General features: G+C 45.8%; 1 protein-coding gene across 1 annotated transcript in view; it reads right to left on the reverse strand.

Moving 5' to 3' along the window:
• LOC115133629 (neurexin-2-like) overlaps positions 1-20,379 on the reverse strand; it is a 566,883-nt gene that overhangs the window by 525,685 nt on the left and 20,819 nt on the right. The window contains exon 5 of the mRNA XM_065021929.1: positions 17,552-17,578. Within this exon, the coding sequence (XP_064878001.1) occupies positions 17,552-17,578 (27 nt within the window). The remainder of the gene's footprint in view (positions 1-17,551; positions 17,579-20,379) is intronic.

Here is a 20,379-nt window from a genome sequence, read left to right on the forward strand (position 1 = left end):
CTCTCTGTCTCTGTCTCCCTGTCTCTCTGTCTCTCTGTATCTCTGTCTCTCTCCATGTTTCAGGACAACAGCAATGGAAGGCTTTGTTGTGATATACTGCTGAAATGGTTGAGAAGTGATTTCTATAGCATGAGATGATCACTTGGCTCTGCTTTTTCCCCAGATATAGGGATCAGGCTGTCTTTGACATTGATCACATTTGTCTCCTTAGCCTATGATGTCATATTTACTATGATATCCAAGGAGAAAGGGGCCCATCTCAGATCTAATGAAGGGTGTGTGTGCCAGCCAGTTGTAATAGCGCCAGTCTGCTAACAGCTAGCGCAACCACCGAGATGAAAGATGTGATGAACAACAGAGTGTGGTGATTAAAACACAAGAAGACAGCCAGACAAGATCCTCTCCGACTCTCACTCTGTTTTCTCATGCTCTCAATTTCTCTCTGTCCATTCCCACTTCTCTCCCCCTCTTCTCCTGTTTTGCTTTCTCTCTACCCCCCCTCTCTCTCCACCACCTCTCGCTCTACCCCATTCTCTCCCTTGCTCCATACTCTCAGATCCCCATCCTCACAGAAAATACCTCTCTCTCTCTCTTTATCTCCATCTCACCCTCTTCCCTCTCATCTATTTCCATATTGAAAACAGAGCAGACCTTTTCTCATCTCTCATCTCTCCCTCTTGGGGAAAGTAGGCCACGCTGGCAGTCAGTTGAGGACACTGTCGCATCCTGCCACCACAGCAGAACAACCCCAGCAGCCAAAACATGGCCTGATTTGCCAGGGGATACGAGGGAGGGGGATGGGAGAGGCGGCCACACAGAGTGTGACTCCCAGCCATGATTATCCATTATCCATGACCCTGTAGGCCAATTATCACGATAAGGGACAGAGAAGAGGGCCAGGTGGGTTGTTATCAGACTGCTTCTCTAACACCTGCACCCTCACTGTAAGGTGTGTGGTGCCTGTTCGCATGCATGATGAGACCAAATCTGTTGTTATCTAGCCGAGCAATGGAGGGAGGGGAGATGTCGAGTGGAAGAGCGATTGATCCTAATAGTGAAGGAGGTGAGAAATTAATCTCTCTCTCTCTTTCACCTCTCTCTCCTTCATCTAATTAATCTCTCTCTTCATCATCCTCCCCATCTTCCTCTGTCTATCGCTTCCTCTATCTATAATGTATTCTCTCTATCTTCCTCTGTCTATCGTTTCATCTCTCTTTCTTCCTCTGTCTATCGTTTCATCTCTCTATCTTCCTCTTTCTATCGTTTCATCTCTCTATCTTCCTCTTTCTATCATTTCATCCCTCTATCTTCCTCTTTCTATAATTTCATCCCTCTATCTTCCTCTTTCTATCGTTTCATCTCTATATCTTCCTCTTTCTATCGTTTCATCCCTCTATCTTCCTCTTTCTATAATTTCATCTCTCTATCTTCCTCTTTCTATCGTTTCATCTCTATATCTTCCTCTTTCTATCGTTTCATCTCTCTATCTTCATCTCTCTATCTTCCTCTTTCTATCGTTTCATCTCTCTACCTTCCTCTGTCTATCGTTTCATCTCTCTATCTTCCTCTTTCTATCGTTTCATCTCTCTATCTTCCTCTTTCTATCGTTTCATCTCTCTATCTTCCTCTTTCTATCATTTCATCCCTCTATCTTCCTCTTTCTATCATTTCATCCCTCTATCTTCCTCTTTCTATCGTTTCATCTCTATATCTTCCTCTTTCTATCGTTTCATCTCTCTATCTTCCTCTATCGTCTCACCTCTCTATCTTCCTCTATCGTTTCATCTCTCTATCTTCCTCTGCCTATCGTTTCTTCTCTCTATCTTCCTCTTTCTATCGTTTCATCTCTCTATCTTCCTCTTTCTATCGTTTCTTCTCTCTATCTTCCTCTGTCTATCGTTTCATCTCTGTATCTTCCTCTTTCTATCGTTTCATCTCTCTATCTTCCTCTTTCTATCGTTTCTTCTCTCTATCTTCCTCTGTCTATCGTTTCATCTCTCTATCTTCCTCTGCCTATCGTTTCTTCTCTCTATCTTCCTCTTTCTATCGTTTCATCGCTCTATCTTCCTCTTTCTATCGTTTCATCTCTCTATCTTCCTCTTTCTATCGTTTCATCTCTCTAACTTCCTCTGTCTATTGTTTCATCTCTCTATCTTCCTCTTTCTATCGTTTCATCTCTCTATCTTCCTCTTTCTATCGTTTCATCTCTCTATCTTCCTCTGTCTATCGTTTCATCTCTCTATCTTCCTCTATCTATAATGTATTCTCTCTATCTTCCTCTGTCTATCGTTTCATCTCTCTATCTTCCTCTGTCTATCGTTTCATCTCTCTAACTTCCTCTTTCTATCCCTTCATCTCTCTATCTTCCTCATCTATCTCTTCATCTCTCTATCTTCCTCTGCCTATCGTTTCATCTCTCTATTTCCTCTGCCTATCGTTTAATCTCTCTATTTCCTCTGTCTATCGTTTCATCTCTCTATCTTCCTCTGTCTATCGTTTCATCTCTCTATCTTCCTCTGTCTATCGTTTCATCTCTCTATCTTCCTCTGTCTATCGTTTCATCTCTCTATCTTCCTCTTTCTATCGTTTCATCTCTCTATCTTCCTCTTTCTATCGTTTCATCTCTCTATCTTCCTCTGTCTATCGTTTCATCTCTCTATCTTCCTCTTTCTATCGTTTCATCTCTCTATCTTCCTCTGTCTATCGTTTCATCTCTCTCTATCTTCCTCTGTCTATCGTTTCATCTCTCTATCTTCCTCTGTCTATCGTTTCATCTCTCTATCTTCCTCTGTCTATCGTTTCATCTCTCTATCTTACTCTGTCTATCGTTTCATCTCTCTATCTTCCTCTTTCTATCGTTTCATCTCTCTATCTTCCTCTGTCTATCGTTTCATCTCTCTATCTTCCTCTTTCTATCGTTTCATCTCTCTATCTTCCTCTGTCTATCGTTTCATCTCTCTCTATCTTCCTCTGTCTATCGTTTCATCTCTCTATCTTCCTCTGTCTATCGTTTCATCTCTCTATCTTCCTCTGTCTATCGTTTCATCTCTCTATCTTCCTCTGTCTATCGTTTCATCTCTCTATCTTCCTCCTTCTATCGTTTCATCTCTCTATCTTCCTCTTTCTATCGTTTCATCTCTCTATCTTCCTCTTTCTATCGTTTCATCTCTCTATCTTCCTCTGTCTATCGTTTCATCTCTCTATCTTCCTCTGTCTATCGTTTCATCTCTCTATCTTCCTCTGTCTATCTCTTCATCTCTCTATCTTCCTCTGTCTATCGTTTCATCTCTCTGTCTTCCTCTGTCTATCGTTTCATCTCTCTGTCTTCCTCTGTCTATCGTTTCATCTCTCTCTATCTTCCTCTGTCTATCGTTTCATCTCTCTATCTTCCTCTGTCTATCGTTTCATCTCTCTATCTTCCTCTTTCTATCGTTTCATCTCTCTATCTTCCTCTTTCTATCGTTTCATCTCTCTATCTTCCTCTGTCTATCGTTTCATCTCTCTATCTTCCTCTGTCTATCGTTTCATCTCTCTATCTTCCTCTGTCTATCGTTTCATCTCTCTATCTTCCTCTGTCTATCGTTTCATCTCTCTATTTTCCTCTGTCTATCGTTTCATCTCTCTATTTTCCTCTGTCTATCGTTTCATCTCTCTATCTTCCTCTTTCTATCGTTTCATCTCTCTATCTTCCTCTGTCTATCGTTTCATCTCTCTATCTTCCTCTGTCTATCTCTTCATCTGTCTATCTTCCTCTGTCTATCGTTTCATCTCTCTATCTTCATCTCTCTATCTTCCTCTGTCTATCTCTTCATCTCTCGCTCCCTCTCCTGGTGGATTTAGTTGATTTGGATCACCCAGCATGCAGCAGCAGCGTTGCCCTTGGAGACCCCATCATTCTGCTACAAGAGTATGAACCCAGACAGCATCAATGTGCTGTTGCTCCTCTCATTACACCTCCCATAACAAGCCTATATTTAACCTATCTCTCTGTCAGCCTATTGGGTTGAATGGGCTGCCATCTCACCATGCAAGTTGAATACTAAGAGACTAGGGGTGTATCTCAATGCTGTTAAGTTGCTTCCATTTCTTGTGTTTTCATCTCCATGATCACTGATCTGGCAAGGCCTAAAATGGCCAGGCACATATGTTGTTTGTCACTTGTTTGTGTTAAAAGTATACATGGAAAGGAAGCCATGGATGAGTATTGACACACCCAAGGAGATGAGTTGTATACCATCTTACCAAGCCAAATGGTACAACATGGGGACAGGTGAGGAATGTTCTGTGGCACCATACAGGGCTGGTGGGCAGGGTGGCACCATACAGGGCTGGTGGGCAGGGTGGCACCATACAGGGCTGGTGGGCAGGGTGGTACCATACAGGACTGGTGGGCAGGGTGGTACCACACAGGGCTGGTGGGCAGGGTGGTACCATACAGGGCTGGTGGGCAGGGTGGTACCATACAGGACTGGTGGGCAGGGTGGTACCATACAGGGCTGGTGGGCAGGGTGGTACCACACAGGACTGGTGGGCAGGGTGGTACCATACAGGGCTGGTGGGCAGGGTGGTACCACACAGGACTGGTGGGAAGGGTGGTACCATACAGGACTGGTGGGCAGGGTGGTACCACACAGGGCTGGTGGGCAGGGTGGTACCATACAGGGCTGGTGGGCAGGGTGGCACCATACAGGGCTGGTGGGCAGGGTGGTACCACACAGGACTGGTGGGCAGGGTGGTACCATACAGGACTGGTGGGCAGGGTGGCACCATACAGGACTGGGTGGCAGGGTGGTACCACACAGGGCTGGTGGGCAGGGTGGTACCATACAGGACTGGTGGGCAGGGTGGCACCATACAGGGCTGGTGGGCAGGGTGTTACCACACAGGACTGGTGGGCAGGGTGGTACCATACAGGACTGGTGGGCAGGGTGGCACCATACAGGGCTGGTGGGCAGGGTGGTACCACACAGGACTGGTGGGCAGGGTGGTACCACACAGGGCTGGTGGGCAGGGTGGTACCATACAGGGCTGGTGGGCAGGGTGGCACCATACAGGGCTGGTGGGCAGGGTGGTACCACACAGGACTGGTGGGCAGGGTGGCACCATACAGGACTGGTGGGCAGGGTGGTACCATACAGGGCTGGTGGGTTTGGTGGTACCATACAGGGCTGGTGGGCAGGGTGGTACCATACAGGGCTGGTGGGCAGGGTGGTACCATACAGGGCTGGTGGGCAGGGTGGTACCATACAGGGCTGGTGGGCAGGGTGGCACCATACAGGGCTGGTGGGCAGGGTGGTACCATACAGGACTGGTGGGCAGGGTGGTACCACACAGGACTGGTGGGCAGGGTGGTACCATACAGGGCTGGTGGGCAGGGTGGTACCATACAGGACTGGTGGGCAGGGTGGTACCATACAGGACTGGTGGGCAGGGTGGTACCACACAGGACTGGTGGGCAGGGTGGTACCACACAAGACTGGTGGGCAGGGTGGTACCATACAGGACTGGTGGGCAGGGTGGTACCATACAGGACTGGTGGGCAGGGTGGCACCATACAGGACTGGTGGGCAGGGTGGCACCATACAGGACTGGGTGGCACCATACAGGGCTGGTGGGCAGGGTTGCACCAAACAGGGCTGGTGGGCAGGGTGGCACCACACAGGAGGTGGGCAGGGTGGCACCACACAGGAGGTGGGCAGGCTGTCCTGGTGCCATAAGTCAAGGGGAGAGAGGTAAATGGAGGGAGAGATACTCCTTGGGCGTCATGAAACACTGAGGCGGGTACACTCAGTGCACTCCCCAAAATATAATGTCCCTCTAATTGTAAGGTCAGTCAACCTTATACTCCATTATACTGACTGGCACCCTTTCAGGCTGGTCTTTCAGTCTACGTATTGCCCTTGTGGAAAACTGGCACATGTCTTGTTCACTTTGTTTTTTTTTGGCAAAGAAACATAAGCAATATTGATTCATTGTAATTTCACTGGAGACTAGTTTCCCCTTACTATTGCTTTCAACAGACTTGGAAAGGGAGTTTTGAAAAACGTACACCACGTAACCACATACATGTGCACTTGTACTCATTCCGTTTCAGCTCTAGTTAGGAAAATACCCTGATTATGTCGTCCTTTGAAGTTTGATGTGCTTCAAAGCTCTGCTTTATTAGGTCATTTCTGCTTAACATCTGAAGAGGCATTTGGTTCATTTCTGATGTAAACATGCAGCGAGACGGAAAATGTGTCAAAATTCAACGAGAACACATATGCGCCGGGACACATGGATATTTGCGAACGTTTTTCCAAATCTTCAAAACGTGCCTCGGTAATGTTGTGAGAGTCATATCTCTGTTCCTGAGTGTAGCTATCTTATGAAGTGTCTTCTCTCTCTGTGTACACATTGCATATCCAGTAACACAGGACATGTCATAGGACACATTACAACTGTCCTAACCGGTTGTCATTTAACCAAAGTTTATAATCAAAAATCAAACAAACATCGCTGACATAATTCTAGCTATTACGTTCATTTGATAAAGAATGCAGCTCATTGCAAAGGGTGCAGAAATGAAGACAAGTGTCCTAATTACATGCCATCTCCTCAACAGTTGGCTGCTTGGAATGAATTTGGCCCTGAAGAGAGTCTGGGTATGAAAAGATCATTGAATTAAGCTCTGACCGCCACTCAAGCATTAAATTGCCTTAAAAGATGATTTAATTCCATCAGAGCATTGGGTGAAATGGAACTATTATACATGGTGATGTCAATACATGTCCAAACTGAACTCTACTGTAGTGTGAACTACTATCATAACTGATTCCGTACAGCGTCACAATTCTACTACATGATGTCTTGTTAAGTGTTGCTCTCGATAAGGACCCAATACATAAAACATGTTATGACACATATGAATCTTTATACATATGTACCACTTACATATGTATACAGAAAGTTGTCTACCTATATTTAAGCAATAAGGCACAAGGGGGTGTGGTATATATTGGTCATATACCACAAACCCCCAAGGTGTTGCTGTTATAAACTGGTTGCCAACGTAATTAAAGCTGTAAAAATACATGTTTTGTCACACCCGTGGTATACAGTATACGGTCTGATATTCAGGGCTCGACCTCCCAGTTTATAAATGCCTGTATAGTTAAATACCTATCCTACAGCCCTTGTTTTTCTCTATGCTAGTACTGTAGTCTGTTTCTCTGTCTCTGTGTTCTGGATGTCCGCTGTGTGACACGGGGACATGGGAAGTCATGCCTCAAAGCTCAGCGCAGGGCGACACACAGGCACAGAGATGTTACAGCGAGCAGGTGACTCGGGGACATGGGAAGTCATGCCTCAAAGCTCAGCGCAGGGCGACACACAGGCACAGAGATGTTACAGCGAGCAGGTGACTCGGGGACATGGGAAGTCATGCCTCAAAGCTCAGCGCAGGGCGACACACAGGCACAGAGATGTTACAGCGAGCAGGTGACTCGGGGACATGGGAAGTCATGCCTCAAAGCTCAGCGCAGGGCGACACACAGGCACAGAGATGTTACAGCGAGCAGATGACTCGGGGACATGGGAAGTCATGCCTCAAAGCTCAGCGCAGGGCGACACACAGGCACAGAGATGTTACAGCGAGCAGGTGACTCGGGGACATGGGAAGTCATGCCTCAAAGCTCAGCGCAGGGCGACACACAGGCACAGAGATGTTACAGCGAGCAGGTGACTCGGGGACATGGGAAGTCATGCCTCAAAGCTCAGCGCAGGGCGACACACAGGCACAGAGATGTTACAGCGATCAGGTGACTCGGTGGTACTCACACACAGCCTACATGTTCCTGTGCCCCCACGTTTCATCTATCTGGCCTGTGTGTGTGTATATGTGTGGGTGTGGGTGTGTGTGTGCGTGCTTATGAGCCTATACTCTACTTCATGCGCAAATATGTGTGTGTGATCATGTGTGTGCCTTGCATCGTGTGTGTGTGCCTTGCATCGTGTGTGTGCCTTGCATCGTGTGTGTGCCTTGCATCGTGTGTGTGCCTTGCATCGTGTGTGTGCAAGTGGATGGGGCAAAGGGCGTGACATTGACAGAAAGGTCTGGAGAGAACAACATTGCTCACCATACGTCACAACACATCTCATTGCAGAGTGGCTGGTGCTGTTAGGTGGTGAAATATCACCCTCCATATTGATATATCACTTACACCACCAAACTAACCACGCCCACTGGGTTACAGGATATCACTTACACCACCAAACTAACCACGCCCACTGGGTTACAGGATATCACTTACACCACCAAACTAACCACGCCCACTGGGTTACAGGATATCACTTACACCACCAAACTAACCACGCCCACTGGGTTACAGGATATCACTTACACCACCAAACTAACCACGCCCACTGGGTTACAGGATATCACTTACACCACCAAACTAACCACGCCCACTGGGTTACAGGATATCACTTACACCACCAAACTAACCACGCCCACTGGGTTACAGGATATCACTTACACCACCAAACTAACCACGCCCACTGGGTTACAGGATATCACTTACACCACCAAACTAACCACGTCCACTGGGTTACAGGATATCACTTACACCACCAAACTAACCACGCCCACTGGGTTACAGGATATCACTTACACCACCAAACTAACCACGCCCACTGGGTTACAGGATATCACTTACACCACCAAACTAACCACGCCCACTGGGTTACAGGATATCACTTACACCACCAAACTAACCACGCCCACTGGGTTACAGGATATCACTTACACCACCAAACTAACCACGCCCACTGGGTTACAGGATATCACTTACACCACCAAACTAACCACGCCCACTGGGTTACAGGATATCACTTACACCACCAAACTAACCACGCCCACTGGGTTACAGGATATCACTTACACCACCAAACTAACCACGCCCACTGGGTTACAGGATATCACTTACACCACCAAACTAACCACGCCCACTGGGTTACAGGATATCACTTACACCACCAAACTAACCACGCCCACTGGGTTACAGGATATCACTTACACCACCAAACTAACCACGCCCACTGGGTTACAGGATATCACTTACACCACCAAACTAACCACGCCCACTGGGTTACAGGATATCACTTACACCACCAAACTAACCACGCCCACTGGGTTACAGGATATCACTTACAGTGTAGGGAAGAATCTCACCCCAATTCACATTGGGAATCATTGGCATTATGTCTGCAGGAACACAAGTATTTCCCTACACCCGCAATAACATCTGCTAAATATGTGGTATGCGACCAGTAACATCTGCTAAATATGTGGTATGTGACCAATAACATCTGCTAAATATGTGGTATGCGACCAATAACATCTGCTAAATATGTGGTATGCGACCAATAACATCTGCTAAATATGTGGTATGCGACCAATAACATCTGCTAAATATGTGGTATGCGACCAATAACATCTGCTAAATATGTGGTATGTGACCAATAAAATTAGATTTAATCCTAAATGGCACCAAATTCCATTTAGGGTTCTCGTCAAAAGTGCTGTATAGGGAACACGGTGGCATTTGGGATGCAGCCAATCAGTGGGCTGCTGGATATAACTAAGGGAAGAAGGAGATATTGGCATATAGGCTAAATCAGGGGTATTCAAATGTTACCCTGCGAGGTCCGGACTACTGCTGCTTTTCTGTTCAACCTGATAATAATGCACCCATCTGATATCCCAGGTCTAAATCAGTCCCAGATTAGAGGGGAAGAATTGAAATAAGCAGTGAAACTGGCTTCGAGGTCCAGATTTGAATTTGAGGGGCTGCGTTTACATATGCAGCCCAATTCAGATTTTTTCCCCCCATTATTTGGTCTTTTGACCAGTTAGATCAGCGTTTTTGCCAATAATTGGGTTAAAGAAGTTTACATACACTTCGTTGGAGCGAGCGGTCGCATCCGCACTCGGTCCGCAGGTAGTATTACATTTCATTACATTTCATTATAGTACAACGGTTTGATTTGTCTAATCTTAGCAATTTCTTCTTAGCTAGCTACATAGTCGTCTTTGTATCATAGATAATTGCGTAATTATCGTATTTCGTCGTCCTAACGCAGTCTACACTGCTATCTGCCCTGCAGCTAGCCAGCTAGCTAACGTCCACCGTCTACCGATTAGCAGCACAACTATTACACTCAACTGAACGACTTGATTAGTGTAGTGTTAGCTAGCTACATAGTTGTCTCTGCTGTCTTCGTATCCAAGATAATTGTGTAGTTTAGAGTGTGTAGTTTTAGAGTGATTATCTTAATTTACCGAGGTTAGCTAGCCAGCTATTTGTCGTCCTTAACGTAGGAGACACTGCTAGCTAGCCAACAGCTAGCCAACGTCTACCGAACAGAACTTCCGCACTCAACAACCTGGTCGCATTTCGCTCGCTCCACAGGTAGTATCACATTTTTCATTTCATTTCATTACAGTACAACGGCTTGATTTGTTTGATCGTAGCTAGCTACATAGCTAGCTACATAGCCGTCTTTGTATCAAAGATAATTGTGTAGTCTAGAGCGATTTCCTAGGTTAGCTAGCCAGCTATTGTCGTTCTTTTAACGCAACGTAACGTAATCAACACTGCTAGCTAGCCAGCTAGCCCCGAATAGCAGCACAGTAGAAACTATTACACTCAACGGAACGACTTGATTAGTGTAGTGTCAACAACGCAGCCACTGCCAGCTAGCCTACATAGTCAACAACGCAGCCTCTGCCAGCTAGCCTACTTCAGCAGTACTGTATCATTTTAATCATTTTAGTCAATAAGATTCTTGCTACGTAAGCTTAACTTTCTGAACACTCGAGACGTGTAGTCCACTTGTCATTCCAATCTCCTTTGCATTAGCGTAGCCTCTTGTGTAGCCTGTCAACTATGTGTCTGTCTATCCCTGTTCTCTCCTCTCTGCACAGACCATACAAACGCTCCACACCGCGTGGCCGCGGCCACCCTAATCTGGTGGTCCCAGCGCGCACGACCCACGTGGAGTTCCAGGTCTCCGGTAGCCTCTGGAACTGCCGATCTGCGGCCAACAAGGCAGAGTTCATCTCAGCCTATGCCTCCCTCCAGTCCCTCGACTTCTTGGCACTGATGGAAACATGGATCACCACAGACAACACTGCTACTCCTACTGCTCTCTCTTCGTCTGCCCACGTGTTCTCGCACACCCCGAGAGCTTCTGGTCAGCGGGGTGGTGGCACCGGGATCCTCATCTCTCCCAAGTGGTCATTCTCTCTTTCTCCCCTTACCCATCTGTCTATCGCCTCCTTTGAATTCCATGCTGTCACAGTTACCAGCCCTTTCAAGCTTAACATCCTTATCATTTATCGCCCTCCAGGTTCCCTCGGAGAGTTCATCAATGAGCTTGATGCCTTGATAAGCTCCTTTCCTGAGGACGGCTCACCTCTCACAGTTCTGGGCGACTTTAACCTCCCCACGTCTACCTTTGACTCATTCCTCTCTGCCTCCTTCTTTCCACTCCTCTCCTCTTTTGACCTCACCCTCTCACCTTCCCCCTACTCACAAGGCAGGAAATACGCTCGACCTCATCTTTACTAGATGCTGTTCTTCCACTAACCTCATTGCAACTCCCCTCCAAGTCTCCGACCACTACCTTGTATCCTTTTCCCTCTCGCTCTCATCCAACACTTCCCACACTGCCCTTACTCGGATGGTATCGCGCCGTCCCAACCTTCGCTCTCTCTCCCCCGCTACTCTCTCCTCTTCCATCCTATCATCTCTTCCCTCTGCTCAAACCTTCTCCAACCTATCTCCTGATTCTGCCTCCTCAACCCTCCTCTCCTCCCTTTCTGCATCCTTTGACTCTCTATGTCCCCTATCCTCCAGGCCGGCTCGGTCCTCCCCTCCCGCTCCGTGGCTCGACGACTCATTGCGAGCTCACAGAACAGGGCTCCGGGCAGCCGAGCGGAAATGGAGGAAAACGCGCCTCCCAGCGGACCTGGCATCCTTTCACTCCCTCCTCTCTACATTTTCCTCTTCTCTCTCTGCTGCTAAAGCCACTTTCTACCACTCTAAATTCCAAGCATCTGCCTCTAACCCTAGGAAGCTCTTTGCCACCTTCTCCTCCCTCCTGAATCCTCCTCCCCCCTCCTCCCTCTCTGCAGATGACTTCGTCAACCATTTTGAAAAGAAGGTCGACGACATCCGATCCTCGTTTGCTAAGTCAAACGACACCGCTGGTTCTGCTCACACTGCCCTACCCTGTGCTCTGACCTCTTTCTCCCCTCTCTCTCCAGATGAAATCTCGCGTCTTGTGACGGCCGGCCGCCCAACAACCTGCCCGCTTGACCCTATCCCCTCCTCTCTTCTCCAGACCATTTCCGGAGACCTTCTCCCTTACCTCACCTCGCTCATCAACTCATCCCTGACCGCTGGCTACGTCCCTTCCGTCTTCAAGAGAGCGAGAGTTGCACCCCTTCTGAAAAAACCTACACTCGATCCCTCCGATGTCAACAACTACAGACCAGTATCCCTTCTTTCTTTTCTCTCCAAAACTCTTGAACGTGCCGTCCTTGGCCAGCTCTCCCGCTATCTCTCTCAGAATGACCTTCTTGATCCATATCAGTCAGGTTTCAAGACTAGTCATTCAACTGAGACTGCTCTTCTCTGTATCACGGAGGCGCTCCGCACTGCTAAAGCTAACTCTCTCTCCTCTGCTCTCATCCTTCTAGACCTATCGGCTGCCTTCGATACTGTGAACCATCAGATCCTCCTCTCCACCCTCTCCGAGTTGGGCATCTCCGGCGCGGCCCACGCTTGGATTGCGTCCTACCTGACAGGTCGCTCCTACCAGGTGGCGTGGCGAGAATCCGTCTCCACACCACGTGCTCTCACCACTGGTGTCCCCCAGGGCTCTGTTCTAGGCCCTCTCCTATTCTCGCTATACACCAAGTCACTTGGCTCTGTCATAACCTCACATGGTCTCTCCTATCATTGCTATGCAGACGACACACAATTCATCTTCTCCTTTCCCCCTTCTGATGACCAGGTGGCGAATCGCATCTCTGCATGTCTGGCAGACATATCAGTGTGGATGACGGATCACCACCTCAAGCTGAACCTCGGCAAGACGGAGCTGCTCTTCCTCCCGGGGAAGGACTGCCCGTTCCATGATCTCGCCATCACGGTTGACAACTCCATTGTGTCCTCCTCCCAGAGCGCTAAGAACCTTGGCGTGATCCTGGACAACACCCTGTCGTTCTCAACTAACATCAAGGCGGTGGCCCGTTCCTGTAGGTTCATGCTCTACAACATCCGCAGAGTACGACCCTGCCTCACACAGGAAGCGGCGCAGGTCCTAATCCAGGCACTTGTCATCTCCCGTCTGGATTACTGCAACTCGCTGTTGGCTGGGCTCCTGCCTGTGCCATTAAACCCCTACAACTCATCCAGAACGCCGCAGCCCGTCTGGTGTTCAACCTTCCCAAGTTCTCTCACGTCACCCCGCTCCTCCGCTCTCTCCACTGGCTTCCAGTTGAAGCTCGCATCCGCTACAAGACCATGGTGCTTGCCTACGGAGCTGTGAGGGGAACGGCACCTCAGTACCTCCAGGCTCTGATCAGGCCCTACACCCAAACAAGGGCACTGCGTTCATCCACCTCTGGCCTGCTCGCCTCCCTACCACTGAGGAAGTACAGTTCCCGCTCAGCCCAGTCAAAACTGTTCGCTGCTCTGGCCCCCCAATGGTGGAACAAACTCCCTCACGACGCCAGGACAGCGGAGTCAATCACCACCTTCCGGAGACACCTGAAACCCCACCTCTTTAAGGAATACCTAGGATAGGATAAAGTAATCCCTCTCACCCCCCCTTAAAAGATTTAGATGCACTACTGTTCCACTGGATGTCATAAGGTGAATGCACCAATTTGTAAGTCGCTCTGGATAAGAGCGTCTGCTAAATGACTTAAATGTAAATGTAAATGTAAAGATAATACTTGGGCTGTCTGTGTAAATCTATAGCAGATCTATGATAAGTAGAGCTAAGTAGAACAAGTTGGGTTTCCACAGGCTAATCCACTTCTTTCGTGGTCTGAGGGTAAATAACCAGGAGAATTCCCTCAAACTACTGTACTACCACTCAGAAACACAATGAAGTGGAGAATAGACCATTCACTTGTTGATCGAGAGATGTCTGTGTGTGCGCCCTCTGCTGGAGAAACATAACCCTCCTAAATCATTCTCTTTTCCAGAGACAAAGACTTGTCCATGTGTTATCCTGACATCTAGTGTTGGCTTGGTTGTAGTATGTTGTGTTCAAACCATCCCGTTATTTCAAAGTGAGTCATGCCAGCAGCAATAGAGAGAAGGAGGCTGTTCCATCATCTTATGACACTTTCAGTATGCTGGTGGAGATGGCATGACTACAGGGCCTTCAGGAAGTATTCACTCCCCTTGACTTTTACACATTTTGTTGTTACAACCTGAATTCAATTGCGATTTTCTTTGTCACTGGCCTGAATTTTTTTTTTTTTACACATTAATAAAAAATCTAAAGCTGAAATGTATTGAGTCAATAAGTATTCAATCCCTTAGTTATGGCAAGCCTATTTAAGTTCAGGAGTAAAATAAATGCTTAACAAGTCGCATAATAAGTTGCATGAACTCACCCTGTGTTCAAAATGAGTGTTTAACATGATTTTTGATTGACTACCTCATTTCTGTACCCCACACATCCAGTTATCTGTCAGATCCCTCAGTCCAGCAGGGCCTTTTAAACACAGATTCAACCACAAAGACCAGGGAGGTTTTCCAATGCCTTTCAAAGAAGCCACCTATTGGTACAGTAGGTGTATTTTTTTCAAGCAGACATTGAATATCCCTTTGAGCGCGGTGAAGTTATTAATTACACTGTGGATGATGTATCAACACAACCAGTCACTGTAAAGATACATGCATCCATCTTAACTCAGTTGCTGGAGAGGAAGGAATCCGCTCAGCAGTGGTGTAAAGTACTTAAGTAAAAATACTTTAAAGTACCACTTAACTCATTTTTGAGGGTATCTGTACTTTAATATACTATTCTTTTTTTTTTTAACTTTAACTTTTACTTCACTACATTCCTAAGGAAAACTATGGACTTTTTACACATTTTCCCTGACACCCAAAAGTACTTGTTACATTTTTAAAGCTAAGCATAATCCAAAACATGCATCCTGTTTTGCACCATGTACTAGAGTCATACTGCAAAAAATGTGGCAAAGCAATGAACTTTTAGTCCTGAATACAAAGTGTTAGGTTTGGGGCAAATCTAATCCAACACAATCCAACACTCTCCATATTTTCAAGCATAGTGCTGGCTGCATCATGTTATGGGTATGCTTGTAATCGTTAAGTATTGGGGAGTTTTTCAGGATAAAAGAATTACGGAATGGAGAGTATTTTGTGTAGATCGTTGACAAACAATTACAATTAGATCCATTTTAATCCCACTTTGTAACACAACAAAATGTGAATATTTGCTGACGGTACTGTATATTGCTGTGTATGTGGAATGCTTGTAGCACATACAAATATAGATACATATAGATACTGGCACTTTAAAAAAAAGTATACATTTGTGCACTCAATGACAGACAGACAGACAGACAGACAGACACACACACACACACACACACACACACACACACACACACACACAGCAGGTTTCTCCTTAGTCATAGTGGGGCTTGCACTTACCTTGTCTGTTGACATGTTAACAGAGACAGTTTGCTGTCGTTCTCTCAGCATGCGTTGAAATACTTTTGTTTGTTCCCATGACGCTGTATGTCTGTCTACTCTAGGGGGCTGTGCCCTCAATGGAGTCTACATTTTTACATTTAAATTAATGAGGGCAGTAATTTCCCATTACGTATAGTGATTTCACATGATGCATTCCAACACCAGCACACATAAAACGAATCAACTAAACAGCCCTGTTCATTTGACTTAAATGAACACCCAATAGTAGGGGTGAATTCCCCAGTGTGTGAGTATGTGGGCAGAGAAAGTGAAAGTGTGTAGATTGGAAAGGGAAATGAGAGAGATATGCCTACAAAGCCATCGGGTCGTTCCAGCAATAGATGTCTTTTGAGTAGCGTAACTTGGTGGGAAAAAAACATCTTTGATTTCACAGAATTTTGAACATTCGGTCATGAATTGCACATGTTCAAATTAATACAAAAATACATTTCCCATCTCAAGAGGTAATTGGCACTATAGTAAGTGCCTATTAAGCACCAAATCAAGTAACAGGAATGACTGTAACAGGGTTGACCGTAACAGGGTTGACCGTAACAGGGTTGACCGTAACAGAGTTGACCGTAACAGGGTTGACCGTAACAGGGTTGACCGTAACAGGGTTGACCGTACCAGGGTTGACCGTACCAGGGTTGACCGTAATAGGGTTGATGACTTCATCTTAAGTCAGCCATAAATCCCCTTGTGACAGGGGGAATAGTCTTGTTGTGTGCAACAGGGAGGGCAATTGAATGCAAGCTTCACAAAAACATTTAAATAGTTCAATTGTCGTGGGTGACAGGGTTGAAATGTTATACTCAACCTACTCAGTTTTCCACCACAAACACTAGAAAATGGCCAAAAAGAGTAGTACCGGCTCGACTGCTTTTCCACTACGATTTGGCTATTGGATGTTCAATGTTTCTTAAAAAAAAATATATCCAAAAAGGGTTAGTTTAACCATAATTAAAACGAGAATTTAGTTCAAATGACAGGGTTGAGCTTAACATGAGGGAAAGGGTCTGTTGACCTTAAAATGAATAATTAAACACGTTAAATAAAGAACAGTCTTCTGAAAGGAGTTTGTCAACACAATAAAATAATTGGGGCTTTACAATGATGGTTAAAACTTGGGGTTAAATGGGTTAACATTTTCCTAGAAGCCACTTTAGCAAGTAGTTATTCAAATAAAAATATAATATTTATGTAATTTTCCACGTGGTCTATATTAAAAGGCACTTCATTTAATATAACAGGCTTTTTACGTTCTATATTTGTGCACAAGACCTACTTAAAATATCAAAGGGAGGCACTCATTTCATGGAACGACCATATTAATGAAATGAGCAGGGTGGAATAGAATGAAATGAACAGTCAAAAGGACCAAAAAGGGGGGAAATAATAGAAAGAAGAAAAGAAGGAAGGAAATAAGAGGGGATTTATAAGAAAATTCTATCATGAAATGAAAATGGAAAATCCTAGTGTGGACTCAGCGGCAGAATAAATAGCATAGGATGATAAGATAGAGTATTGTATTACCAAAGAGGATAGATTTTTTTTAAATGGCAAAGATGACAAAGAGAGATAGCTTGTTTAAAAAAGGGCTGGTGTAAAAAGGGCATCACAAAATAAAAGTGATTGGATTGATTGACTTGAATGCATTACGGCAAAAACATTTATATGGGACACATTGAACAGAAGACTGTTGATACAATCAGCAGAAAAATACAGATATAGTCATAAAAATGCATAGAACCACTTACTGAGGTTACAGTCTATCCTGATACAATCTGGTGGGAGAGAGAGCGAGATGGTGAGATCAAATAAAAAAAAGAGAGAGGAGAGAAAGAAGAATAAAAGAGAGAGAGAGAGAGAGAGCGAGAGACAATAACATTTTACATCCTTCAAGGTACATTCTGCAGACAACCAAGCATTTAGCTAGGGGCCACCATCCGGGGACAGAGCTACGAGTCAGGATCACCCTTTCCCACACCTCCGTCATCATCCCCTCACCATCCACCCCTCCCACCATCCACCCTTCAAAAGCCACCCAGGCCCAATGCACCACAGAAGGCAAGCTATTCACTCAATCCTTGATACAATGAAGCTCTCTCTCTCTCTCTCTCTATATATATATATATATATATCACTGTAGGCCCACTTGATGGCAAGGGTACAATGCCCATTCAATAGGTTGAGGATGATGAATGTACATTATACAATAATGAGATTATTGTTACCTTGTGATGGACGACCCGTTTGATAGACAAAATAATAAATACATCCAGGTTAGAAAAGCTACACGTAGGACGTATGTGATTGAACATAGAAAACGAAGGATCTAATCTCACAGATAATAAGACTCATTCTTATACTTGTCTTTGACAGAACTGCAGTACATGTGACATGGACCGTTCACCATTATTTGTCACAAGCAAGGCATTTCAAGCTGCATATAAATCCAGTCTAATTTCATTTGTTAAATGTGCCGAATACAAGTGTAGACCTTACCTTGAAATGCTTAGTAAATAGAGTTAAGAAAATATTTCCTAAATAAACTAAATTAAAAAATAAGTAAATAATTGAATCAATCAAAAAGTATCACAATAAATGTACATAACAATAACAAGGCTATATCTAAGGGGCACCGGTACCGAGTCAATGTGCTGGGCTACAGGTTAGTCGATGTCATTTAGAGAGTCAGGGAAAGCATGTCATTATTCCTGTTCCCTCGAGGAGCTTTTATCAGAAATGGCTTGACCATGTGCAAACAACGGCTCCATGGCTTTGTGGTTGTGGGTTAGAAACAGCTTGCCTTTTGTAGCCCCTCGGGTGTGGAAATCAACAGCAGCAATATTGGGAAAGGGTGATCTGCACACCCCAGCCACAGTAAGTCAAGCGCACACTTCTACATCTGGATATACTAAGAGTTATGCTAGAATATGCTCTCAATAAATGTTTTTCACTCGTCTTTAGTCTACACAGCTTCCTCTGAAACGCATGTCCTCTGATTGAAATTGTAAAATGGCCGAGCTCTGTTATTGAGTTAGTGGTCTCTTGTGCCCTCTGGTGGCGACAGGCTGTGTGTGCGTGTGGCTGAGGCTGAGGAGTGGTCTCGAGCTGTCAACCGCTACAGAATAGATGACTCAAACAGCCAGGAACCAGGCTCACTGCTATAGGGGGGAGGATTGCGACTGCAGATATGAATGTGATCATCCATTCCTCAATGACAAAATTGTCCACAGCTTGTGAGAGTGAGGTGTACAGTATGTTAACTAATGTGATTTCATGGCAAGTATTAGAGCATTGTTGTAATTTAAGCAGCTGTGTCTTAGTCTCAGAACGCAGAATGATTGATTTAAAACCATCTAATTGTAGATTGATAATCTGATCATGAGGTGTCATCATCCCTGATCACAAGTTGATGTTAACAGTGCAGTGTCCCTGTACACCGTTTGATATTGATCAATTAACTCATCTTTAATTAGGCCTATCATAATGGTAAGCAATAACACATATCTCCAAGAGCATCCTCTGATTCTATAATGATTCCACCTCCAATTAATTTCCAATTAATAGCTAATAGGAAGAGGTAAACCAATATCTGGTTCATTTGGACACATTAGCACTATGGATTAGCATTTAGCTTCATTAGCAATGTGTTTAGGGGGGGGCGTGATTGTTCTGGGCCAAGGCTGATGTGGGTATGTGTGTGGGTGCTGAGGCTCGCAGGGCTGAGCAGCATTGTCAGCACAGGACCTCCGACTGTGTGTGTGTGTGTGTGTGTGTGTGTGTGTGTGTGTGTGTGTGTGTGTGTGTGTGTGTGTGTGTGTGTGTGTGCATGTGCATGTGTGTGTGTGTGTGTGTGTGTGTGTGTGTGTGTGTGTGTCTGTGTGTGTGTGTGTGTGTGTGTGTGTGCATGTGTGTGTGTGTGGATTTGTGGGTGTAGCTGTGTGTAGCTGTGGGACAACACTGGGCTCTGAGCCGGTCTCTCTGACTGTTTGATCCAAGGGCCGCAGACATACAGGCCATTGAAGGGATGAAAAGTTCCATCTTCTGAGCCTTGGCCAGGTGAGAGATGAGAGAGAGGGAGATGAGAGAGAGAGAGAGAGAGAGAGAGAGAGAGAGAGATGAGAGAGAGGGAGATGAGAGAGAGAGCGAGAGAGAGAGAGAGAGAGAGAGAGAGGGAGAGAGAGAGAGATGAGAGAGAGGGAGATGAGAGAGAGATGAGAGAGAGGGAGATGAGAGAGAGAGCCACAGAGAGAGCGAGAGAGAGAGAGAGAGAGCCAGAGAGAGAGAGCCAGAGAGAGAGAGCCAGAGCGAGAGAGAGAGAGAGCGCCAGAGGGCGGCAGTGAAATGAACAGAGTCAGAGAGAAAGTAGAGAGTGAAAGAGAGAGAGAGAGAGAGAGAGAGAGAGAGAGATTGAAAGGGAGAGAGAAGGGTAAGATAGAGATAGATGAATATGCTATGGCATTATTGGAGGAACCATCCTCTCCACCACCACCTCCTGTCACTAAGTTGGTGGCCCACACTCCTGTATCCCAGGGTGCACCTGGGCCCCGTTTCTCCCCGGCTCCTGCTCTCTCCCTTT

Source organism: Oncorhynchus nerka, linkage group LG8 (assembly GCF_034236695.1).
Source record: "Oncorhynchus nerka isolate Pitt River linkage group LG8, Oner_Uvic_2.0, whole genome shotgun sequence".
Taxonomy (NCBI): domain Eukaryota; kingdom Metazoa; phylum Chordata; class Actinopteri; order Salmoniformes; family Salmonidae; genus Oncorhynchus; species Oncorhynchus nerka.